Source organism: Gymnoscopelus microlampas (assembly GCF_963454915.1).
Source record: "Gymnoscopelus microlampas genome assembly, chromosome: 8".
NCBI classification, from domain to species: Eukaryota; Metazoa; Chordata; class Actinopteri; order Myctophiformes; family Myctophidae; genus Gymnoscopelus; species Gymnoscopelus microlampas.
Genome location: NC_139945.1, coordinates 11476099 through 11503609, shown reverse-complemented (window position 1 = coordinate 11503609; position 27511 = coordinate 11476099). Strand labels below are relative to the sequence as shown.

The 27511-nt window shown below is 41.6% G+C and overlaps 1 protein-coding gene across 1 annotated transcript in view; it reads left to right on the top strand.

The window, feature by feature from the left end:
* The window catches only part of LOC311049894 (lissencephaly-1 homolog A-like), a 61428-nt gene that overhangs the window by 3137 nt on the left and 30780 nt on the right, over nucleotides 1-27511 (top strand). The window contains exon 2 of the mRNA XM_084063808.1: nucleotides 11321-11683. Within this exon, the coding sequence (XP_083919934.1) occupies nucleotides 11652-11683 (32 nt within the window). The 5' untranslated portion in view covers nucleotides 11321-11651. The remainder of the gene's footprint in view (nucleotides 1-11320; nucleotides 11684-27511) is intronic.

Sequence of the window (27511 nt, the reverse complement as noted above, 5' to 3'; positions counted from 1 at the left end):
TTTACTGTTTACCCGTTGATTATCAACAGATGGTTGAACATGCATTCCTAGTCACTCCCAAGATTTAGGGTACCAATATTTTAAATGGGCAATTATGTTGATGGTCGGTGTTAATGTGCTCCAGCAGCTCGATTCCTGCAGTATATTCAGCCAGTGTCAGTGATGGAAACAAGCAGTAACACTAGAAGAGGATGGTTTGCCACTGTGATAGAATTGCTTTGATCAGTGTCACTGTTCCGTAGCACATGAGAAAGATTGACATTTGAAGGATTTAGCAACCAGAGAGAGAATAGAAAGCATGCAGTCTGCAGTCAGTGTTTCCTTCATAACGGCACACTTCTGTTTCCTCTCTATAACATTGTTATGGACTCATTTGGGATATGGTATTATGGTGTTATGTTCTAGTGCAGGAATCAATCGCGAATGTGCTGTTTACAAACAGGGGGGCAAATAAAGGGGAAGTGGTCTTGTGCCTTTGTAAAGTGTAATCCTCCTTTCTACGTTGACTGAAATGGTTAGGTTACGGTACAGATGTATGTAAGAGGAGCAGTAGCCTTCACTGCCAACTGTTTTCTGCTGGTGGGTGGGTGTGTCCCTAAAATGCAAGCTGTATTTAAATGTTTAATCCCCCTAGGGCCTAGAAGCACCAACGACATCCAACACCTTTCACCATGCTCTCTTTTGTTTTTCTCTGCACCAATTCAGAAAGCTTGTTAGTGCTACTGGTGGGTTTGAAAATAACAGCCTGTGTTATACAAACGGAAGAATTGATCTTTTTGACAGATCGGTAATCGGTGGCAGCTGAAGGTAATACTTATTAATTGTGAATATATATTTAATATTTCACGCCAGCATGACAACTCCTGTACAGTTAATGCTGGCACACATAAGCACCTAAATTAACATTAATGTTATTACCTTTAGCTGCTGTTGTGTTTATCCATCTGTGAATAATATCCATGATATGCTTAATCTCCTTTCTGTCAATCTCTGGTGTCGCGTGTAACTGATGAAATGATTACTGCATGGTTGCTAGCTCTAGCATGCCACATTCAACAACTCAACTTTTTGACTCACCGCCGTCAATCCCACAATCCTTTTCATGTGATTGCCGCCTGCTTCCTTTGCAAATGAATGGGAACCATTTACAAATCACCTCGCTCTGCCTACATGTATCTGTAGTGTACAATAAGAGTGAGAGGCTATGTCCCATTGCTACTAACACTATGCCGGGCATGGAGAGGAGCAGATGTCCATGTGATGTTATTCCTCCACCTCTGAGTGGACAGTGCAGCAGAGGCTGACCTTCGAATGCCCTGGCTAGCTGGCTGGCTAGTAGTGATCTGATGCCAGCAGCTGGCTGACCTCAGCCACAGTGTGCAGTTAGATGCTCTTTGTAAATTATGGGACATCATTTACTGTCCCATATACTCAAACTGTAACCACTGTTGCCATGACATGAAAACAAATAATATGTCAACTGCAAAGTAAATTCTTTGTTGTCTTGCTGGTTACTGGTAATGTAGAGCTCAAACTTAATAGCTAGGCTATAGCTCAAATAGCATTTCCTTGAGTTTCTGCTGACCTACCAATTTTAATTTGGTCAATTGCATGTATGCATGAAATAGGCTTAATAGCCTTAATGGTGTTGTTGGCTTCTGTCTGTGGTTTGGCATGGATATACCATTTGATATGTTGATCCCTTGAGCCTCCTCCTGAGGCTCCCTCAACCCTCTCCTCCCATAGTATTCCCTGGGTAGATCTGGGCTCTGATCTCCTAATCATGCCTCTTCTTTCAAAGGACTCTTGACAGTGGCGATGATGTGGTGGCCTGTGATTTTATTGGCCACATGCACTTATCGGTGCAGAAACATGATTGGACTCTGTGCCATCTGTCAAGTAGGCTCCTTGAATATGCATGGAGGAACAGCCAAGGAGGTTGATCAAACTTTCAGTATTTGCCTCAAAATGGAAGCCTTGCTGGCTGCTGTGTTGCGTGCTGCTGCTAGATCCTAATGCTGTTGGTCTTCTGGAAGAGAAGTCATGCAGTGTGAACTGTGAAGGAGGCTATTTTATGCGTTGTAACTAATTATCACAACCCATTTACTTTTGCCTGGCTATATTGTCTTCTCTAATGTAGCAGGTACACTTAAATGAGTTATATGAATATTGTCATATTCTCATTTTGAATGTAGCGTTGAACAATTTACGGGAAAATGTCTTCTGTTTTAACCTTGACCCTGCACACACTAGTGCTGCTGCAGGTTTTGGCTGTGGATGAAAAACCGGAAGACATCTGATTACAGTAAATAAATACATGGAGGCACAATATTGTCAAATAAAGAAAGGGACGAGAACTCACAGTATTGAGACCTAGACCATTGTTTTGTCTACATTATCACTTAAGGCTTATTGGCCAGCATTACCAAGCTAGATTACCTGATTAAAGAACTGCAGCCTTAATGGCTGGAAAATGCAGATGGGGCCATTGTGAAATTGATTGCATTAGGTGCATTAAAACCCCCTCAAATGATTTCTGCCAGAGCGCCCCTTGTTGCTCTGGAGAAACTTATACAAGCTGGAAAACATTTACAGAATAGCTAGCCATGCATGTTCATTGTTCAGTCTGTACTCTGTAGGGAGTTACTTTTGCATAATTCTACTCATGAATAAATTATTTAAAAAAAAAACGATATATAGCATTGTAGTAAGGTAACTTCGCTCACATATCTTCCAATGAAGATATGTACATCTGTGTTTTTGTCTGTATGCACAGTTGTACATGTGATGGTATATTTTTGTCCCAGATAACATGGCTGGCCAATCAATGCTTGGATCGTGCTCTCAGTCAGTCTGAAGTGGACTAACAGCTCTGTGTACAGACAGGGCTGTACAGACAGGGCAGCCCTGTGAGCCTAAAAAGAGGCCTAGTTACCGGGGTAGAAGTTCAGTCTCCCTTTCCTTTGTTCAAAATATGATTTAAGTTTTTGGAACAGAGGACTTGGCATATCCATTGTAATTTAGCTGGATATTTGGAGAGTGCACTTTAGTGTGACCAGACCACACAATGGGCCTCATTCACAAAATACCCTTACAATCAGATTTGATCGTAAATTGTACTTACGAATATTTTAATTAAAACTGTACTTGGTGAATGTTTCCACGAATAGATGGATTGCCATTAATTTATTTTCTTTCTCATCGGATTATTTGTTCTTTGGTACTATCAAAATGTATGTGTGGTTGGACAAACATGCGGGAAGGCATACGCTGTTGTTGTTGATGTCTTGGCTTCTACTTAGAATTGCCTTATTTGTACTAAATCAGTTACAGTAGTGCCAAACAAAACCTCATTAACAACAAAATATGTCTGTAAGTTTTATTGACCATAAAGCGTCTGGTTATAATCATGATAAGGTAACGGTCAACAGTCACGTGCTGTCATAGAGCGCATTGGTGCTCACTATAGGCAATTAGGCATGCTGAAAGGCTATTGGATGTTTGGATACTGCAGGTAGAAAGCTCCTATACACACCTGACAACATGTGGAATACAAATAAAATATAGTGGCTATGCACATTCCCGTAGCCTAAGAATGCAACCCAAATCATGTTTTTGTGTAATCTGAGATGTAGCCTAATTCTTTTCTATCTGTTCAGTCAGTACTATTACTATTGGACACCTGATTGTGCTGTCTCGCTAATTATTGCATCAATCTTTAATCCAAACCACCTGTGGTTAATAAACTGCACCTAGATTGTGTGATGCTGGTGTCGTGATGGGCAGGTAGGGGTAGGTTCAGTTAATTGATACGGTAATAATCGTATCGTATTCCCTTGCCGATAATCGTATCGATACAGAGGCTATCGATACGGTAGGATATGCTGTGTGTGACGTGGCTTTAAAAAAACAAAACATCAGCATCAGTTTCTGCCCAACAGTGACGATACACATGATTAAATCTTTTGCGTTTATCCATCAAAACATTATTTATTTCTTAGCTTTTTGTTTAAATGTTATCAACTAAGCAGATATACAAGTGTTGTGAGCTTGTAGATCTGATATTTACTGAGCACGACACCCGCACGCGACCAAGTATAAGTAGTAGGCTGGAATCGCACCTGCAGCAAATTGGCTTTCTCTAATAGTTTGTCTCAGTCTACAAACTTAATTTTAGGTCAAGCCATTCCTTCTTGACTTCATCAATGGTGCGTTTCTCTGCTGTCAGCGATAACAGCATTATTGTGCCATGCTTTTAAAATAAATCTGTTCCAGTCACTCCAGTACTTGCACTCTGAAAATTACATTTATTTTTTTCATCCTTGCGTGACAATAGAACTTTCTATTTCAGAGGTTGAAAGGCTTTTCACCGTGACCTTTATTTGCACACGACACGTGCCTGCCTGCACGCTTTTCATGATGTTGATTGGGCGTCTCTACCTACCTATGCAGACAAACATGAACTTGCATGCACATCCAATTTGGGGACAATCTGGGGCATGCACAAAATTGAGCCACTGCATGTTTTATACTATCAATTGTTGCAGCCACTACGGCTGCAACAGTTGATTATCTTCTTTGCCATTATTCTGTCGATTGCCTTTTCAATTAATGAAATAACAATTATATCAACAAATCAACTAGATTTTTTATCGATTTATTATCCTCCTATAATTTGACAAACCTCTGTCACGGTGTCATGGACGGTGGTGAGGCCAAAATTGCTCTGCCCGGTTCTCCTCAGCGGCTGGAGCAATTGATCCGAAATTGCACACAGCCATTGACCATTACCATGTGCACCTAACATCGAAGCCCGTTTTTCGATTACATAAAAACACAACAGGGTTGCCAGATCATGTGCATATCCCCCCACGGATGCGTCGACTGGGTATGGACTAGTGTAATTAACAATGTAAGCCCTATTTTAGACTTTGTTGTACAATGGTGTTGTGCAAAAATAGCCGATCTGCAAGCTCACATCGCGATTCATTGAGCTTAGTTGTAGATTTCTTTTTTTATTATTAAATAATATTACTATTTTTGGAAAACTTAATTTTATTATGAATTATTTTGTATTAATTAAATCGATTTAGTTTGATTAAATGTTGCGCCCATAAAACCCACCTCCGTTTTTCGTTAACATAAGTAAGATTTTGTGTATGAAAAGAACAAAGTTTCTTTGTGGGTCGATAGGAAATATGTTTATTTCTATATTATTTAGCAGTTTAATGGTTACTCTACACAGTTACCCTAGTCAGGGAGTGTTTCATGTTGTCTGCTGAAGTAAGCCAGGGATTATTAATCAAATTTCTCCAGTCAGGTGACTAGATGTGAAGTCAACGGCAGAAAATAAACACTCTTATCTTCCAGGTCACTTGAATTTCCCTTGCTGGAGTCAGTGGCATTTCTATGGTCTGCAGCAGAACACGCCAAGCAACAATGTTTCGGAATCAGAGGTGACATTCAAGTTATTGAATGTTTTGTGTGCAGCAGCAAATCACAAAATGTTTCACCAAATAATAAAACCTCTATCGATATTGTGATGATTTCTTAGCTTAGCACTGTTGCCTCACAGCAAGAATGCCTCGAGTATACTTCTCTTACCCCAGCAGTGGTGGCCTTTCTGTGTGGTGACTGCATGTTATCCATGTGTTATTGTTGGGTTTCTCTGGATGCTCCGGTTTCTACACACACACACACACACACACACACACACACACACACACACACACACACACACACACACACACACACACACACACACACACACACACACACACACACACACACACACACACACACACACACACACACACACACACACACACACACACACACACACACACACACACACACACACACACACACACACACACACACACACACACACACACACCAAAAACATGCATCCTAGGTACTCCTGCCAGTGCCCTTGACCAAGGTACTGGCAATACAACTGGAGTTGGTCCCTGAGCACTGCAGGGTGGCTGCTCAGTGCTCACTGCTCCGTAGGATGGGTTAAATGTAAAGGACAAATTTCCCCAAGTGGACAATAAAGAAAATTCTAATCAGTAATAATATATATTTTCTGCAAAGAATTTCAAAAACCTTCAGAAATAGCTACAATAGTTACTATTTGAGCTATTTTTGAAACCTTTGGACATTTTTTTTAAGTAAAGTATAAAAGTGATTAAAAATAGGAAAAGGCAATACTTATGCCATATCATGCTATTACGATATCTAAAATCCCAGACAACATCTAGTCTCATATCACGATGTTGATATATCAAAATATTGCCCGCCTGGGCTTCTGAAGCCCTATCTATCATAGTAGTACATGTGCCTGTTGGTGAGATACCACACAACTCTCCGATGACTTACATTTTCACAAGTCTCTTATGCAGAGCCAGTTATTTTTGGCATCTTGACATCCTAAGCTTAATTCATGTTGATGTTGAATGTCAATTAGGTCTTGCATATTCCATATTTCAGTTTTCCCACAGATTTCAGGGCTTTTCTGACAACCGCTCTTGTGAAACGTTTGCTGACACATGACATTCCCAAGATGTTTTCTAACATGGGGCTTTCCTGTTTTAGTTGCATGGTTTTGGTCCGGTGTTTTTGCCCCAAATACCATGTGAGTCGATCCATATTTGAAATATTTAGGCCTAGTCCTACTTCTGTGTTATGCTTGGCTACATAAAAACAGGGGCATACACACACACACACACACACACACACACACACACACACACACACACACACACACACACACACACACACACACACACACACACACACACACACACACACACACACACACACACACACACACACACACACACACTCTCCTAACCTCTATGAACAAGGCCCATTAGAATTCCTGGCATGGCCTTCCGCTCTCCCACTGTTAAACTGTCAAAGAGAAAGAAGCTGAGGGCCTTTTTTTTTGTTGTTGTCCAGTGATTTTTTTTGTCTTCATGACTAACGACACTGTAAGAGCATTGAAGAATGTCCATGCCAACACTCAAAGCATTCATCGCTATTTCTCAAACGGGCTTCCTCCATTGTGTTGATTCTCGCTGGCAACACAAAGACATGAGAATCGATGGAAGGAAGACACATATCCCCTTTATTAACCATCAATTGGTAGATTTATAGGATGCAACGAGAGTACTGCATCCAGCCCAATGTCCCTGAACATCTAGACTACGTTTTTTTACTGCTGAGCCAATTACCCTGATTGTATGATGGTGCAAACAGTGAGCCCACTGCTGAAGCGCACAAATAAGATGTGCTGACACAGGCAGGGGGTGTCTTACACACACGGGGGGGGGGGGGGGGTCCTTCCAGTTACCAACAGCACGGAGGGAAATATCAACTTCATAGCAGATTACATCGTTACACCCACAGCCAGCCCGGGTTGAGAAATATGTTGATGTAGATCAAATGCTGTGTACAGAGACTTTGGATGGGGAATGTCAGCAAAAGCCCCTTCACAGCTTTAACATTCTGCATTATACCACCACTGCACTCTTGGTCGAAAACAGAATCATTTGACAATACCTAGTGATCTCTGGTGTGCACTTTGGGCCATGTATCAAAGTGTGCCCTGCCTGATGCATGTGTGTAAAATTGTGCTGTTATCGTTCACATGCAGAAATGTTACTTGCAGAAATGTACATGGATAAGTGTAATTGATTTGATATATGCCTTCTGCACATTCAATAAATGCTGATAGTAAATTATTCTTCCCCCTTCTGCGCTGCATTGGTTCATGGCTTCATGCAGTAAATATATCTATGCTATAGCAGTGCCCCAAAGGCAAAGGTCAGCCACTGAAAGAGGAGAGGAGACTGATAAAAGTAATTACAGTATGTGCATCATAATAAGAATACTCGTCGTGTATGGATTATGAGCTCTCTGGAATTCAGCACATGACTTGTATCACCATACAGAGAGCGTGATGCCCAGACATTCTTTTTCCTTTTTTTTGGAGAAATGTATCGGCACATTAATTCATAATGACCAATGCTGCGTTCACACACTGGCATTTACAAAAGATACAAAGATAATACTCTGTATCTGAAGTTGAAACCAGCTCAACTTTTTTGTAGCTTTGTAGCTGTTTTATCTTGTGTAGCAGCTACAAAGTCTGATGCATCTTTGTATCTTCATGTCGCTGGCTTCCATTGAAAAATAATGGTAGCCTGTATCTTTGTAGCTGCCTTTGTGCACACAGCAAGAGAATTTGCTATTTCATGTAATTATAATGAGCAATGCAGTAGTGCAGAATACACCAATTTTAAATGCGCAAACGTTAAGGTTGCAATGACATTTTATTGTACTATTGGACAGACTATTACTCTGAGTGAAATAACTGCAAAGAAAATCACATTGATAAATGTCCCTGTATGATCTCTCCTCATGGCTTTTGGTCGCCAGAACACATTCTCCCAGGAAGCCGGTGTACAACAACACATCCAGAGTATGGGAAGAGGTGTGCACCGTCTCGCGTCACGTTTCCTTTTCATTCAAAGCTTATGAGCAGTTGAGTACAGTAGTACACATGCTTGATACATCTGGCGTACACAGACACACCTGTCACCCAGTTACAGAGTCAACCTGTGGCTGCTAGCCACATGTACAGTATGTATTGTAGGGCTGTCATGGTCAACGATTTATAAATTAAGATGTTGAATTCCGTGTCTGAATCTGACCAACTCTTTTTGCACTGTAGGCAGCGTTTTCATGCAAGCTTCTTGTGGTGGTGCGGATCAGGTTCAATACGTGGTCGTTTTTGATGAGTTATCCCAGACCTCTGGCCAATTTCAGTTGGGTGCATGTTTTTGAGATGTGCCCTCATATAGCTCTAAGCTTACATTGGATACAACTTTGTCTCGAGGCTCCACAGATGTTTTGTTTACTGACCAAAAAAACGAAGGATTTCCAATCCAAACAGGGCTTTCTAGAATAGATCACTCAGAGTACGCTTTTGAAGTTCTCCCTCTCTCTCTCTCCATGGTAGACTAGAGCTGGCTTCAGAAATTCTCTGCCATGCTGTTGTTGTTGAATCATTGGCTCTTTTTATCTCAATGAATAGCTCTGCCCTGCATTTGATTTGGTTTTCACTTTGCTGTGAAATTACCATGCCCCTCACGTAACCAGCATTATTTATGCAGCCCGATTTCAACAGTGGAGATGATATCATTGTCATATATGGGGAAGAATGAAAAACAAAAGGAAGAATAAATTATTTATTATTGATATCAAATTGATAATAATTGTTGAATAATAAACGGAACAATGAATGTGCATTGTGCCCCTTTTCCTTGGCTCCTTGTGACAACATAGCTTTTCTATTTGTGGACTGTTGACATCATGATTCATGGGTCCAGAGGTCCGTTTGGTGCCCAGGGCAGCCAACAGCTCTGATAACCTGTTCTGTTCTGCTTCAACAAGTGTCAAGTCCACCTCTGATAAGCAAAGTATAGCTGTTTGTTTTAACTGTTATGGATACAGTAGAGTACATTATGTCATACGTCTGGGTAGGCATGGCCTTCCTCTCTGATTTGGATATGTCACTCTGGCATAACTGTACATGTCCCTACTTTGAGACGGAAAGGAAGGTTGGTTTTGTGTAAGGCTTTTCGATTAATCGAATTACGGAAAAGCATGTTTTTTTTCAATCAACAAATCAATAACAATATTTTCTTTTATAATCAACTAAATCAAACACGTAAGCCCTATTTCATTTGCTTTGTTGTACAACGGAATCGGTGTCGCGTGAAAATAGCCAATCTGACGACAAGCTCTGACACATTGCATCACGGCATGTTGTGAGCTTGTAGATCGGCTATTTCAGGCATTTTTTAAAATGTAATTTTTAATTCAAATCAATTTCGTTTTTTAATAATCTATTAAATCAATTGGATTGATTGATGACTGTTGCACCCCTAGTTTTGTGTTTATTTTTATACAGATGGCAACAGTTCTGAATGATGACACCAAATGTGCTTCAGTTCATACCTAACGTCCCCTGTGTGCTATCTCTCATATGCTGAGGAGCAAGAGGAATGCATTCAACGTTCCTCTCCCTTGCACTTTCTAGGGTGTTTCCCAGTCTTCAGCCTGTTGTCTAGACAGATTTCTCTGCTCTCAGCTACATTTCCCCACACAGTCACTTTCATATTGAATTAAGATCTAGTACTAATTGTCTTTGTGACGTGTTGCTGAAAATCTGATAAAAATAGCGTTTGGTGAATTAAGTTAAATACGTTTATTAACAATAAGCTGTTATAGCAGTCAGTGACAGAATAGATTGTAGTGCCATCAGCCTCGTGATTCGCTACCAGCTGTTCTAGTAAACTGTAGAGGTGTGGGGACATTTGACCAAAAAAGCTGCCGTTACTTTCTTGGCTGTGCTGCCTTTTTCTCTGTGTCCCGTTTTCCCCTTTTCCGTTGGCGAGGTGGGAAGTGAAGCTGTTGGCTGCAAGAATCTGGGTCAGCCTGCTCTTCCCTCTGCATGTGTTTGGAGAATTCCTTGTACTGTAGGCGTCGGCCAGGGCTGTGACAAGACTAGTGACAGCACAGGCTTTAACTGTCAGAGTAGGAATTAGGTAGCTGTGTGTGACTGGAAAGCTAAAGAGGGACGTATGGGTTGAGATAAAACATCTGATCGATCGGATCATAGGATCTGTGTGCTGTTGGCTAGAGTAGACCTGCTAGAGTATTCTGAAAATGTCGTCTTAACCATTACACCAGGGTCTGGGCCACCACCTATTTTTGATCTATGAGGTGATCAGGTTGGGCTATTGAGGTCAATACAAAAAACAACAACACTATTAATTGTTTGATGTGCATAACACTTTTCTCACCAGATATTCAGAATTGACATTACTTTAGTTTTTATTATTCTTATAACATTATTGACTCATTCTTTGTTAGGTTTTATTGTTACATGTTTGACTTATCCTATGCTTGTATTATTCTAATTAGCAGCCTATAATAAGATAATGTTTTTTTTTACTGTCTTGCACTGTCGCTAGGTGATCACACCAGCCTCGGAAAATAGCCAAGTGATCAGATCAAGTGCCCCAAAAACCCCTGGGTTAGACAGTCCATGGTTTCAAAAAAATGAAACCTCTGTCCAGATGCCTGCGTTCTCATGTGAACCGATGCAAGATGACGATGCTCTCTCCTGGCCTATGAACATGTTAGCCCCCATCCATCCAGCCAGCCGTTCATATTTTATGCCGTCATCATGCATTCTTAACGCTGTCACTGACCTTCTATTTCCTTTGTCCTCTCCTCTCTCCAGATGCAGTGTAGGCCTGGCTGGTGACTGGTTCTGCAGGCTGTCCACTCGTCTTGTCCCTGGAGCCAGCGAGCCAGTTGGGGGACAGAGTCCTGTGGTGTCCCCCCCTCCCTCCCTTCCTTCAAGTCTGAGGCTTTATCTGGACCTAACAAGCTTTAACCTTAACCACTGGAGTGCAGAACTTTGGGACATCTGGTCCAGTGTTGTTTTGGATCGGCACCGCTCGTCATCTCCTGACAGAGGAGGGAGGAGCGCGAAGCAGCTACACGGCACGCTTCCCTTCCACTTTTTGAACACCTGACCTCCCTGGCCCCGCCCACACCACACCGTCACCATGGTGCTGTCACAACGGCAACGAGATGAACTGTAAGTTGTCGCCGCAACCGTGTGTCACAAAATTATTGGGGTATTGTTGGAAAAAGCATAACATTCCATAATTAAGCTAAACCTGTACACTGTAAACTGCCGCTGCCACGCTGCAAAACACATGCAGACTGAACCAAATGCTTTCACAAAGCTTTACACATAAGGAACGCATAAAGCCTGAGTTATACTTAGTGTAATGTGACTCGTTGTGAGCTTGTATATCTGCTATTTATGCAATGCAACACCAACAACCAAGCATAAATCAGGCTTTAGTCGCGAGCCTGTGTTGTGCACCAAAAATGGATCTGTATGGTTCACAATGTGTTGTAGTTTGGCTATTTTCGGTGCATTTTTGACACTATGTGCAACCAAGTACAAATCAGTTGTTACACTCCTTTTACCTTCCTATCTGCTAGCTGCTTTGTTCCTGATATATTTCCAGTACATTAGCATCAGTTATTCTAACTCTTGACCAGTGATCAAATGGGAAGGCAAAACGAGGCAAGCCGCTGTTGTGGCGACTGCAACGTTCCAGAGACATGGGTATACCATAATGACTGAATCAGTGAGTCTGCTGAATGGCATTTATAAGCCTGCTAATAGTAGCCTACATGAGCTCAATAGGCTCTGTGCATAGCTGTAGTCCCGGGTTTCCAAAATGTGGTATACCTGTGTCCTGTTGCGGTTTATTTTTGATTGGCTCGCCTTTTTTAGGAGACCGGAAGCAGGTGGGAGTCAATTCATTCCAATGGGAGAACTGAACGTGAACACAGCTTCTGAACCATTCTTTAGCCCTATGGTCACTGACCTAAATATTGGACCTGATCGTCACAAACCGCACAATCTTCCAGTTTTTTTCATCATATGGCTTTTTTTCAGAGACAAATCAGGAGAAAATCTACTTTATTATCAACCTTTCTCTGTCCCAGCAACACAATGGGATGGTGCTTAGGAGACCATTTGTAGGATTTGTGTACCATTTCGCCTCTAGTGGCTCCAATTGGGATGGCGTATCTTTAATAATTGAATATCTTTGCTACAGCTATGCACAGTCTATTCATGCACCATGCTCAAGGTAAATGGGGAGCACTTGAATGCTACAATAGAACTCTTGGGCTGGCTCCCTATGCTAACCGTTAGAAACGACTTGATTCAGAGACGTACAAAGAAAAAAAATATTTAACTGTAGCTTGCCTTTTTAGAGCAGGAGAAAAGAATCAATGAATCAATGAGCATGTAAGGGTTCCTAAGATCCCATGAGGCTCACAGCCCAAATGTATTGATCCTCCCCCTGTCTGCTCCCAAAAAGGTTTCAGTCATTACTCAGAAAAACCTTTTTGGAGGGTGAAAATACATATAATCTGCAAGAAAGAAGATGCTTTGCTTATTCCTGGAAAAAGTAAAGGTTCCAAAATATTATCTATACCAATTCTCAGGCCATGGCTTTGTATTGTAATATAATTACTATATATATATATATATATATATATATATATATATATATATATATATATATATATATATATATATATATATAGTTGCTGTTGAGCAGAAACCTCCTATGTCCATATTCAAACTTTTTGTGTTTTCTCGTAATTGATCATACTACAGCGTCGCACAAAAGCATCATAGGTAGCAGTTCCACGTTTTGAGCTTGCAGATCTGCTACTTTTGCTACTTTTGAATTTGAATCGTGAAAAGTAACAGTTTTGGACATAGGAGGTTTCCACCCGACAGACGATACATATGTAATTCTGCAGGAAGAACCAGGATGTCTGAAATCTGTCGACATATCTTCCGCTGTAGACAACCAAGTCTGCCACCCAGACAATGCAATATCTGCTCTTGTGCTGTGCAGTGATGTGTGTTGGATCAAGGGTGCGAGAGATGCTGATAACAGGGCACAGGGTGTAGCTTTAGCCCTCCTGAGTCTGTGAGCTTTGTAATTAACCCCCGAGGTGGAGCAGAAGATGGTTAAAGACAGAAGGGAAGATGATTGGAGGAAAGAGCGCGCCAAAGGTTGCTCGTTTAATTAGCACTCCTTAATGAAGTGCATCGGTGCGACAACAACTGAAATTACATGGCTGGTTTACATTAATAATATCAGAGAGAGCATGTATTCGTGTAAGTAATCTTAAGTAATTAATCTCATCGGTGTAGATCAATCAAGCTCTTATTTGCTTTGGAAATGAGTTGTCTTTAGGAATGGTGTTTTCTATCTTGTCCCTTCCACTCATTAAGAATGCAGTAGCGCTCACATGACAAGGCACTTGTCATTCCCAACAATGTGTTTCTCTGTGTTGTTAGATTAGCTTCGCGCACCGAGGCCGTTGGTATGGAGAGTCCTATTGGAATGCTAATCTCCTGTGCTCCCCTCTATTCACAACAAGCTCGTCCATTTCTTTCTTTTACTCCTTTCCTCTTCTGTTGCGTAAGCTTCCAGCCTTGTAGCGTATACAGGAAACCACTGTTTTGGACCACTGGGCCATGTGAGCAGCAACTTTCAGGCTCTTCTGTTGCATTCTGTCTATAATATCAGAGCTGTCCGTAGGCCTGGCTACTGGCGCACTCTCCTCATGACACTCTTCACAATGAAGCGCTACCCAAGTTCCAGTCGCCACCCAGCGGGCGGCTTCCTTGGAGCCCTGGTGGGAAAATTGGCAGCCATTTTGATCGGTGCAGTTAAGATAATGAAGCAGTGAAGACACGGTGGCAGCGACCAGTGTTTGCCCTCCACCCGTTAAAGTTTGAGCCCCTTCCTCTGTTGATCATGGTTTGTATACTGGTTGATCATGGTTTGACTTTGTATACTGGTTGATCATGGTTTGTATACTGGTCGGGCTACAGAAAAATGGTCACAAATTGTCCATCCACCACTTTGGTTCTAAACAACATATCTCAAAAACGATTGGCAGCCATGTGACCCCATGGCCTTTCCTCTAGCACCTCCTGACCCCCCCCCCCCCCCCCCCCCCCCACACACACACACACACACACACACACACACACACACACACACACACACACACACACACACACACACACACACACACACCCACACACCCACACACCCACCCACCCCCCCCCCGCTGTCCCAGTGCCCAGTAGTTATTATTGGAGCAAAGTAGAACACTGTATTCCAAAAAGAGCTGTGTTCTTTGTCTTACGTGGGTGCTGTTTTGTCAGCATCTCAGTCAGATGCTGTGATGGCGCAGCATCTTCGCAACACGTCTATTTTTACGAGCATAACCGATGAAAAGCACATTTGTGTTGGTTATCAGGGTCAGAGGATTCATCCCCTTGAGGCCCCCTGGAAAAATAAGACAGAGAATACAAAGGAGCGGCACCCACCCACCCATGTGCAAGATGTGACTCCTTCACCAGAGCCCCTTTCTCAGTATTCCAGAGCTATTCTCCTCAGTTTGCTCCACGTCTTTAAGCCAAAAGATGTTTCATGTGACTCTGTTCCTTTTCTAGGTTACCACAGCTGTAAAAATGATTACATAATACATTCGTCTGCTATGACTCTCCTAGAATAGGAACGCTAGAATTAATTTGGTTAAAGCGATTGAAGCAGCGACACAGGGCAGTACATAACCACACCCCTAGCTATGTTTCGTACCCATGTTGGGACAAAAAGGGCAGATATACAAGCTCACAATGCTTTTGCGCTGTGCACTTGTAGACCGGCTATTTTCTGAAGAAGAGGGATAAAAGGAGGGGGCCTAGTATAGACCCCTGGGAGACTCCTCTCGAAAAAAAAGTATATAGGGTTTAAGTGGTTAAAGAGACCAAAACATTGACACAGGGTAGTACTGAGGACAGACCACACTGAGCTTAGCTGCGTTCCAAGACTGGACAGGTCTACCAGTGCTTTCACATCTTACTATATAGGCTGCTAATTACAATTACAAACATAGAATAAGTCAATAATTTGACCATGATAAAAGCTAACAAAGAACCAGTCAATAATAGCTTTATGACTAACTGTGGAGAGATTTAGTAAGCCAACCACAAGTCAAACAGAAGTGCACACCAGCAAATCGGCACTGCCCACAATCTGCAAGACAACATGGGTACATTTACGAGTTTGATGCCTCGGCATGCGTTGACTACTCACTCCCCTTTCAGACGTGTACTGTATGTGCGATCCTGCCCTTATTCTGGAAAATAATGGAATTCAAGCATCTATTGCTGGACTTCAATCTCAACATCAGAAAAAGAGTAAATCTGTCCTTGTTGTTGCCGTCTGTTGCAGCAGCAACACATACGTGGGGTAACTAGCTGCCAGGCCATTAAAGTCAGCTTGATAGCTTGCTGGTTGTAATTCTCAAAGAGAGATCAAGGTGGCCGTCTGTCACTATTGATCGCCGCTGTGACTTGAAAGACACAGAACTCACACAACCTTCATGACAACATCCATCACATCCGTCATATTCACCATGTTCCCGCACAGTGTTTGCTGGTGAATCATGTTGGGGGGTGGGGGGGTCCATCGTTATGGAAATGCTATTTCCAGTGGCAGATAACCACTTTCAACCCAATCTGGGAACCCATTCGGTTTGCCTCTGGGGGTACCACCTCCTTTTTTGTGTAGATAAGGACCCCGGTTTGGCTCCTCCCTTTTTAATAGTCCACTTCCTCCCGGGTGCTTCTGTGTTTATTCCTATAAACAACTGTCACAATTATTACATAATCGTCTAATCATAATTATTTGAGATAATCGCAATTATTTTCCATAATCACCATAATCGTCAACATTTAAAACGTGTAAGCCTGTAGATCAGCTATTTCCGTTAAATGTTTTTCAATGTATAAAATTATTAAATATGTCAGTCATTTCTTGGTATATTGAAGTTATTTGTCAAATACGTTTTTATTACGAAGGCTAAAAGCCAAACAGAAATTAAGTTTTATGTTCCAATGTTCGATGCCAAAAACACAATGAAATCGTTAATCGCAATTATTAGTGTTAATAAATCTTAAATCTGTAATTGTGACAGCCCTTACAACAACACTACATGTTTAGGGCAGTGGTGCTGGTACAGATTCTGCTAACAGCAGAATCTGTCTTGCGAGATTACTTTCAACCTAGTGTCCCTATTTTGGGCATGTCATTATAGGTGAAAAAAGGGGTTCAAGTGGTTAACTTTGTAAAAAAACCTATGCTACTCATGCCATTTTGTACACATACTTTATTCTTGTAATCATCTGCAGGACAGCGGGGCGACGATTCACTTCTAGCCCTGGGCCCAATGGTGTCATGTGGGTCCCAGAGATATACGGATTGGGAATACTAGCTTCTGGCTTTAGCAGTGCTTGGGTGTGGCAGTTTGTAACTGAGGGGGGCCCACACTGCTTACACACATTGTGTGTGTGTATACACACACACACACACACACACACACCAGTGTTAATTTTGACTGCAAAGTTTGATTTAGTTTTAGTCATAACACACACACGCACACACACCCCATGGTGTATTCCATCCTGAGCCATGTTCTTGGGCACACAGTGTGTTTAACCCATTCAATCCGGGAACGCATCTGTGTCATTTTCGAGTTCTTTGGCTATTCTAAAATAGCAGATATACAAGCTCGTAGCGTGGCGTGCTAGGAGCTTGTAGATCTGCAAAAAACAAATTGCTGATCTTTTGAGTTACAAATGTTTGCTTTAAAAATAAATATATGTATTCAAAGATTTGCGCAAATGGATGTGCAGGTGTTCAGTCAACAGTATGGATTTCATCTTACCTCCAGACAGACAGACAGACAGACAGACAGACAGACAGATGGGATTGGCATGATGATCAGCCTTTCTGTTCTTCTGTGGGTCTCTAGGAAGGGGAGCTCAACCACACTCAGTTCTCACATCAAAGAATCTTTAATTTTAAAGGAAAAAGGAGCAGTTAATGCCTTGCATAAGCTACGAACATTGTTCTTGTGAAGGATGTTATGCCAATATTACCATTGGTGAGCTGTAGAGCATCTGATATTCTGCTTTGTTCATTTTGGCTGATGGAGAGTCTCTAGATCCTACATCCTATTGTAGATGTTGAGTGTTGATTACCATTTCCTTAAGATTTCCCCTAGTTATTTTTCCTCTAATGTTTTCTGTGTCTTAATGACATTTGAGTAAAGCCAGTTAAGCCACTGTTCTCGACCTGAGGGCTAGGGACAGGGGTCCTTGAAGTGGTTCCAGGGGGTCCCCAGCTAAATGCTAAGTAATTGGGAACCAAATGGATGGACCCTTACAGGTCTGTAACTCAGAATGCTACACATGGAACCAAATGGACCCTTTCTATCACAAAGTGACATGTTGTGGCTTTTGTATCGTGGATATAACTTATGTTAAAGGTTGACACATAAAATGCAATCAAAAACATCGTTTTCAGGGATCAACCAGGGGAAGGCATGGAGTTTACATTTAAGCTCTATGTGTGTGCATTACTAAATGCTGAGCCAGCTGTCATGTCTACACATTAATTTACACATGGGGCACAAGCTTCTCTTAAAATATGCATGGACATACTAAACCATTCTCCCTGGCTCACACACACAAGAGATACTTCTATGCTGTCATGAAGGGATTTTGCAGACTGGGTGGAAACTTGGGCTGCAACTACCAACTACCAGCTACCAGCGACTATTCTATCGATTGCTTTTTTGATTAATCGAATGATCAATATATTCTTTTCTGATATATTGGTCAGATGAACCACTTAAGCCCTATTTTAAACTTTGTTGTACAACGGTGTCATGCTAAAATGTGCTGTGAGCTGGTAGATCTGCTATTTACGGTATTTAGGAAATGTGATTTTGTTTAATTAAATTTGTTTTGGGTTTTATTTTACATTCGATTTTGGTTAAGTTAAATGTTGCACCCATAAATCTCAGTTTGGCGAGGTCTGCTTTGTCCTGATTCCTGTGCTTGTGAAGCCTGTCTGTCACACTCCACAATTGAGGTAAAAAACTTGCTTGCCTGCTTCTACTGCCTCACCATGTACTGAATTAATTTGTGGTGGCTGGTTAGAAATAAGAGTAACCCTTTAACCCATTGAGACCTGAAGCCGATTCTACATGTCTCCTAAATCCCAACAGTATTCTGAAAAACGTATGTTTCTATATCAGTGGTGCTCAATCTTTTTCATGTCAAGGACCCCCAAAATTATATGTATTTGGCCGCGGACCCCCATCAAAATATTTTGTTCCAGGGACCCCCAGAAGCAAAGATTTGAGTTAAAAATGTTCGCTTTAAAAAAAGATATATTCAAAGATTTGCACACATTTTCACGAATTTTCAAAAATAGCAGATCTACAAGCTCGTAGCGCGGCACTCGGTGCCGCGCTATGAGCTTGTAGATCTGCTATTTTTGAATAGCCCAAAGTGTAAAATAATGCTTTTTAGCTCAAATCTAAAAATGACACAGTTCCAGGTCTTAAAGGGTTAAGAGGCTTTTCGGGGAGCAGACGGCATTAAAAGTGGGAAGTAACCGCCCCCCCCCGAATTGCTAAGGATCCCCACCAGTTTCTGTTCATCTATTCCTCCTTTTCATAGATTAGTTGCAGTCCAGCCTAAGTGATTAATGGCTGCAGGTGACACTTTAATATACCAGTGTCTTAATATAGCAGTCAGTCTTAATGAGCGAGGCTCTACCACCTAGATGAGAAAACAGGTGAATCAGATACAGTTGTTATGGAGATCCATCCCAGCAGCAGCAAATGCGCAGAGAATCCACCCAATCCTGTCATATGATTGGTGCCTGGTCTAACAACAGGTTTCTTATTTCCCCTGACCTGTTATCATCAGTTAAGTACATAAAGCCATTAGATGAGAAGGAGAAGAAGAAGAATAGGCTTATTGCTGCCGGTCTTTGTCAGGCTTTGAAGATGAAAAAGAACATTTCCATTTATGCACTTTTACAATATGGCTCTGCAGGAGACTACTGGAGAAGGAAGGGAAGTCTGCACACTGTTCTTAGCTCCCAGTAGAAAAATGTATTTAGAGCGCTAATTCTTTCTAATGGGAGCTAAGAACAGTGTGTGGACTTCCCTTCCTTCTCCAGTGTACGTATTTTTGTTTAGCACCTGTACATTTTTGTTGGGATGTGCATGCTTCCCTTTGGACTCTTTTTGCAGGAGTCTAGCCATCTATAAGAGGGTGTGTGTGTGTGTGTGTGTGTGTGTGTGTGTGTGTTTCCGGGGCTAATCTCGCAAACCGCTCAGTGGCACGTTTCTTGTGCACACTGCCAGCAGGACACAGAAGTACTGCAACTAATTTTGTTTCACAAAAATATAATTCTATTTTATAATTGAACCTCTGATTGAGCTGAAACCTTTTCCCAAATGTGGAGGAGTCATACATTGTAGATGACTGACGTCAGAGAATCACATGGATCCAAGCAGTTCCCACGTGGATTCCGAGATCCACATGATTCCATCATTTCCTCCCCCTCCTCCCACTAGTCGGAGAAGCAGCTCTCTGCTGGCGTAGCTTACCTCTACTACAGTGCTGTCTTCCAGTCCAGTGACCGTGTCTCCCTCTAGGCCTGTCACAATTACGACGTAATCGCCTAATCGCAATTATTTTGCATAATGGTCATAATCCATGTTGATTAAAGGTTCATACATATTGAAACATTTTCAGGAATTGTGGAAATATCAGATCTACAAGCTCACAACACGATTATCGCTCTGAGCTTGTAGATTGGCTATTGCCACTATTTTTTAACACATTTTGAGTGTTAAATATTATATATGTCGTGTTTTGGCCATAATGCATTATTTGTTTAGATTATTGGTATCGGTCATTGTCAGTTGTTTCTTTGTGTATTTAAGTTTTTTTGTCATATCTGCCCCTTGAAATATTTGTTTAAAAAGCTCTAAAAGCTACACAAAAGCTATCGTTAATCGCAATTATTTGTATGACAATTAACAATCAAGTAAAATGTATTAATCGTTACAGCTCTACGTGTCTCTGTGTCCAGACTGTCCAGTCCCCACACAGCCACCCTGTGCCTCAGTACAGCCAGCCCAAACCCAATTTCATATTTTGTTAGCAAAGTCCTTTGCAGAAGACACAAAGCAATGGGAGTATTAAATGAGCCAGGCGGCCAATGCTCTCTCCTCGTATTACTCCCAAGACAAACATATTATTGAATTTTCACCAGCGATAATGGAGTACTTAAAGTCAGCCAGTGACCTTGTCTGTGGTGTTGCCATGTCTGCTTATTATAAGCGGCATTGGGCTTGTTTTCCGGTAAAGTCGCCGGTAAATATTGGTGGTTGTGGTTTGCTTTTGGGCCCGTTTCCTAATGTTTTTAAAATTAGTGGTTCTCAAATGTTTTCATGTCAAGGACCCCCAAATGAACCCCAACATCTAAAAAAATATGTTGTGCCAGGGACCCCTGTACCAGATTTGCGTTGTTAAAATATTTCGAAGAATAATCCAAAATGTTTAGCTTTTTCTTTTTTCAAGATTTGTTTTAAAATGGCAAATCTACAAGCTCACAACGTGTCGCATCGCGACACGTTGTGAGCTCGCATATAGGTTTAAACTAAAGTGCTCACATAGCCTAGTCGCTTCTTTTGGGCTTGTTTTCATAGACCTGTTTGCTTATTTCTCTCGCTAAATCTAGCAGCACTGCTTGTCTGTTGTGAATACTGTGCAGAGAGACAGTGGTTACATCACTGCTGCACACCCTGCCCTGCGGCCCTACCCTGCTCCGTTCCTTGTTTTTATTGTCATTCCAGCGGCCAGCTGAAGGTGCCTGGAATGAAAGGACGTCACTCCACTGACATCAGCCTCCTTAAAAAAAAAACGACCTGGAAACATTCAGTCCCATGAGAGGAAAACAAACACATTGATGCCCCAACAGGTTATGTTACACCTGGTAACAATAACTGTCCGTTTGTGTATCACAGTGCATTGTTATGTTTACTTTAATAGAGCTGGCTGAAGAAGCCAGACCTTTTTGGTCCGATTAAGATTTTTGGAGAATCCCTGACCACTGATTACCAATATTTGTCCCCAAAAAAATGCTAAATGTTTTAATCGATTTGAAAACCTTAGCTTTTATTAAAGTTTATATTTGAGATAGATACTTTTTCTAAGTAAACTTCAATAAAAAATATATAATACACACATAAACTTAAGCTGACAACACAAACGCGTCACATCGCCTATAGTCTTCAAATGCTTCCGTCACAGAATCTCTGAACATGATCAGAGGATAAAGTGGCTGTGACGCCTCCTCCCCACTTCTGTCGCGCAAATTTGTCCTAATATAAATACAAATAATCAAAGCATATATAACTTGCTGCCTATCAGAAATAGAAATTCTAAAATGTAAAGTAAATGTTTAAAATATATTTTTGAACAGAAATGACGAACAGATGACTGCTTCCGTTCTCGGCTTTCAGGAGGTGTAGTTCCAGATTCTATTGCATTCGGAGATTGTGGAATAGTTGTCTGGTTACACGAGACTACATCGCCGATAATGACCTGCCCAAAATGGGGACAACGTTAAAATAATGACTGATATATCGGCCAAAACCGATCGGTCGGGCTCTTCTAGTACGTGTAACACAGTTGTATTTGTGTGTCACAGTGGATCGTTACATTCATTTACGTAAGAACACACGCCCATGCACACAGCAGCACATATAGAACAGAAACACACAGTCGGAACGTGTTGTGCCTGTGAAATAAACTATGGAAGAGGGAATGTTAAGTGTGCCCTGGGGGAGGGAGCTTTTCAGAATGCAGACTTGGTGCTTCATCCTATTAAACATTTAATAGTATAGTGGTGAAAGATTGAACAGGCCCATAGATCGTCCAGTCTGGACTCACACTGTGTTGTGAGCTACGTTGAGCTTATAGACAGATATATGACACAGGGGCCCGGCCAAGCAAGCACAACTTGCCTTCTTCCTGTAGGCTGGATTTATTGGAGCAGTTAATGGCCATCAGTAACTTGGCAACACTCGGGGAAACTATGCACTAACATGATACATGATAGGAAAGCTGTATATCGTTGCTGTTGGGCACAAACCTAGTATATGTCCAGCTTACTTACTGTACTTTATTTATTTCCGGGACAGTGCACATTAATACACATTTAAATCAATAAACATGATATCATATACATGATATAAATATGCCGGCTTTAGCTGTAAACTCATTTCCATCCGTAGTCCCTCATACAAATACACCACAGATAAAAGAGACTGAGGGGATTGTTATCAATAATAGTAAAAAGATAAGATAAATTGTTGCGGTTTCAATAAAACAAAATTATATATACGGTATATATGATTATGAAATCTAATACATGGGCTTACTATGATTAATAGCCCTGTATTATTTGTATTAGTAACATCACTGCTATATTCATTGGTGTGTAATTCAAAATATGACATGACAAAACAGAAAGAACATACTGTACAACTGCCTAAATACTGATTTTAAGAATACCATACTGTACCTAGTTCAAACCCAACTAAAAACCCACACACCTACCAAAGTCTAATACCTAAACGATAGAATATCTAAAGCCACATTTGAAATATCCAAGATTTAAAAAAGTATCAATGGTGACATGTTTGAGACATTTTGCATGTCCAAAAATGTTACATGAGATTCTCTAATGTTCTGTATCGTCTTGACCATATTTCTCAACATGAGTAGGCCTCTGGCTCTCAACGTGGGGTTTGGGAACCATATTTCTCAACATGTTTGATTAGACCTCTGGCTCTGATTTTTTTTTTTTGGGGAACACCCCTGGGTTCCTGGAGAGGGTATTTATGGGGCATTTGAGCCTTTAGGGCAGTGGTTCTCAAACTTTTTGATGTCCCCCAAAATGATATGAATTTGGCTGCGGGCCCCCCATCTGAAAAGGTTTTGTGCCAGGGACCCCCAGAAGAGAAGATTTATGTTTATCTAGATTATAAAAAAAATTGCCAAACACTTTCGATATTTTTCAGAAATGTTCAAAAATAGCAGATGTACAAGCTCGCAGCGCCGCACAAAGGGACGTACTGTGAGCTTGTAGATCTGCCGTTTCTGAATAGCCAACGTATCAATTGCTAAAGTGGTTAAAACGATTGTGTGCCCGGACTGCTGGGGTAGCGGTCCGGGCACCGAGGCTCCAAAGTTGCCTGACAGCGTGTCGCGGGTTCGAGTCGCAGCCTTTGCTGCATGTCACTTCCCATCTCTCTCCCCAATTCCTGTAAACCTACTATCCTATCAATAAAGCCTTAAAAAAGGCCCCTGGGGCTCCCCGGACTCTACTTTGAGAACCGTCTTGGAATCGGGGAAGTTCCCGGTTTAATTCCCGGCTCCTCCAGCCTGGCTGCGTGTCTAAATTGAGTCCTTGAGCAAGACGCTGAACCCTAGTTGCTCCCTATGAGCAGGTTAGTGCCTGCCTTGCGTGGTTTCCTCTGCCGTCGGTGGTGTGTGAATGGCTGAATGTTAACACATTCAATCCCAGAACGCATCTGTGTCATTTTAAGATTTCTTTGGCTATTCAAAAAATAGCAGATCTACTTGTAGATCTGCTATTCTTTTGAAAAATCGTGATAATTTTATATATGTATATGTTTTTAAAGCGAACATTTGTAACTCAAATCTTTGCTTCTGGCGATTCTACAAATGTCTTCTAAATCCTAACAGTTTTTTTTTTTTTTGAAAAAAACATATGTTACTATAATATCAAAATTATATGTGTTTGTCCGTGGACTCGTATATCTGCTATTTTTGAATAGCCAAAGAAATAACATTACACGCATGTGTTCCCGGATTGAATGGGTTAAAAGCAGTCCATTGACAGTGTACAGTGGAGGTACAGTGGAGACTGACAGGAACCACAAAGAGAGAGAGAGTAGGGGAGTGGCATGCAGCAAATCGTTGCTGTCGGGCAGAAACCTCTTATCTCCATAATATTATAACTTTTTGTGCCTTTTGACCGTACTTGATCATACCACAGTGTGTCACACAAAAGCATCAAAAGGCGCAGATCCACAGTTTTGAGCTTGTAGATCTGCTACTTTTGCTGTTTTTGAATCCTGATAACTAACAGATATATGCACCTTAACCACTTGGCTATCGGGTCGCCCTGGAAAGCAGCATCTAAAACTGTTATTTTAGACCCTGGGTCAGCACTGTTTTTGTTTTTAACTTTCCCGTTTATGTTTCTGAAATATAGAAATATTCCTGTGTTTACAAGGGAATATGTTGTTGTAGACTAATTGAAGTTATACTGTACAGTACATACAGTGCTGGTAGGGAAAGCAATAATGAAGGAATGTATACACAGTATCTATACTTTGTACCTGGTACAATAATACCTGGTTAAAATAATAGGGTTTGTTGTTTTGAGAAGACTGTCTTATGTGTTTTGAAAAAACTGCCTCAAGTCAGAGTGTCAGACTTATCACTGTTTAATGCAATGTATATATTTTTAAATGCCTCAGTCTGAGGAAAAGGTGAAAGTTCTCTTGAACAGTGTTAGTTACGGTACTCGCCTAGCTGCAGCATGGTGATGTGGAAGCACATGGCAGGAAGTGATGTCACTGGCTAGGTCACGGTTCCCGCTTTTCTCTCTGCAGATGAATGATGTCATGCAACCTTTCTGTGTCTCTCCCTCTCTCTCCCTCTGTCTCTCTCTCTGTCTGTCTCTCTCTCTGTCTTTCTCTGTCTGTCTTTATCTCTCTGTTCTCTGTACTCTCTCTGTCTCTCTCTCTTCTCTCTGTCTCTCTCTGTTCTGTCTGTCTGTCTGTCTCTCTCTCTCTCTCTCTCGCTCTCTCTGTCTCACATACTGTGAGCTCTGCCTTTGTCTTGGCATCCATTTCTTTCCATTCTCTCACACACTCTGCTCGTGTATAATGTCCGTGACACAGCAGCAGCACTCTTTAACAGCGCCTTCTGAAGGCTAAATCTGACGTCCACACTACTCATTTCCATGTGCGGTTTCTCATAAAGCCTGGCCAGCGTTTGAATGGCACAGTGACTCAGAATATATTTCAGAAGCACATTGTGTATAATGACTTGTAGTTCTTCAGTAGTTGCTGGCTGATTGCTTTGGCTTCATAGTCAATGAAATGTTTTTCCTGAACCCTGTGAGACAACTAGGACGTTACCAAGTGTAGTGTGTGTGTGTGTGTGTGTGTGTGTGTGTGTGTGTGTGTGTGTGTGTGTGTGTGTGTGTGTGTGTGTGTGTGTGTGTGTGTGTGTGTGTGTGTGTGTGTGTGTGTGTGTGTGTGTGTGTACTAGATTCTGACCGATATATCGGTCTGGCCAATATATCGCTCATTATTTTACTTTTTTGACAACATCAGCCGATGTGTCCATATTTGTATGATATAATTGGTCCTCACTAATGGTACCATTTTGTCCTATGTCTGTGTCTCATGGAGGGCTCTGTTATTCAGAAACCAGCCTACCAGTGACATCATGTTGCCACTAGGCAGGTTTTTTTTTCAAACAGGATTTAATTTTTTTTATTTAGATTTGTATTAACACAAGAACTTCCATTATAGCATGCTAACTTTCCAGGAATAGAAAGCCTGCAGTTTCTATTAGCTTGGATTACGCATCGATGATGACACTGGTAGATGGGTTTCTGAACTGTCCACAGCCCTCCACTGAGACACAGAGTGAATTGACAAAAATGGCACCATATTATCATCAGCTTTAGCGAGGACCAATTATATGAAGATATACCACTGGTTGAAAATGGGTTAAGTCGTCCTTTAACCACTTTATCCATTTATATGTTGTTGGCCATTAAAAAAATGGCCGATCTACAAGCTAGCTGCGCGTCACTTGAGAGCTTGTGCATCTACTATTTTTGAAAAATATTGAAATTTGTAATATTTTTGTTAACTTGTTCTCTTCTGGGGGTCCCTGACACAAAACATTTTCAGATGGGGTCCGTGGCCAAATACATGTCAATTTGGGACATCGGACCCAAAAATGTGTCATGGGTCGTGTGATCAGCTCAACTCAAACTATAGGACTGTACAAGGTCAGAATAAAGAACAAGACCGACAACAATGACAAAGAAAAACACATTAAGACGAGACAAAAAGAGGCATAACAAATAATACATTACAAACAGAAATAAAAAGGCTAAAAATAGCATTACTGAGTTATAAAATGTATACAATCAAACAGTGTCAAAGGCCACGGTAAAACAGATGGTGTTCAATAAATATTTCAAGGCCTCTAGTGAAGGAGCAGAGTGAATATGAAGGGCCAAGGTGTTCCAGAGTCTAGGGCCAGCCGCTGCAAAGACCCGGTCACCTCTGGTCTTATAACTGGTTTTGGGCACGATCAATAGCGAGTAGTGACAGCTATTGTTGTGTTGCTGTGGTGTGCTCATCCTCCTCACTGCCCACTCTCTCACCCTGCTGCCCTCACTCCTGTTTATCTCTCCATCACGTCATCTGGCTGGGGGCTGCCGGGTTGCCACGGAAACCAGCCGGCTTGCTCTCCTTCTGTCTGTGATGGTCCACATCTCTTCCTCCCTCGCCTCCTCCCACCTACCATAGTTTTTCTTCCTCCTCCTCCTCCTCCTCTCTTCAGGGCCTGTTTGTTGCTGCATTGACTCGGGTGGTGAGAAGACATAAAGGGCAAAATGGCCACCCTGTGAAGTGTGAAAATGGTCAATAAAGAGAAATGTGTATGTCAGAGTAAAATCCCCATCTTCAGGCCTGGGGGAGGGTAAGACGCAGGGGGCAGATGGAACTTGGGAGACGAGCAGAGAGTGATTTGTGTGTCTTTGCAGTCTGTTGCACATTACACAGTCCACCACACACTGCTTTGTAT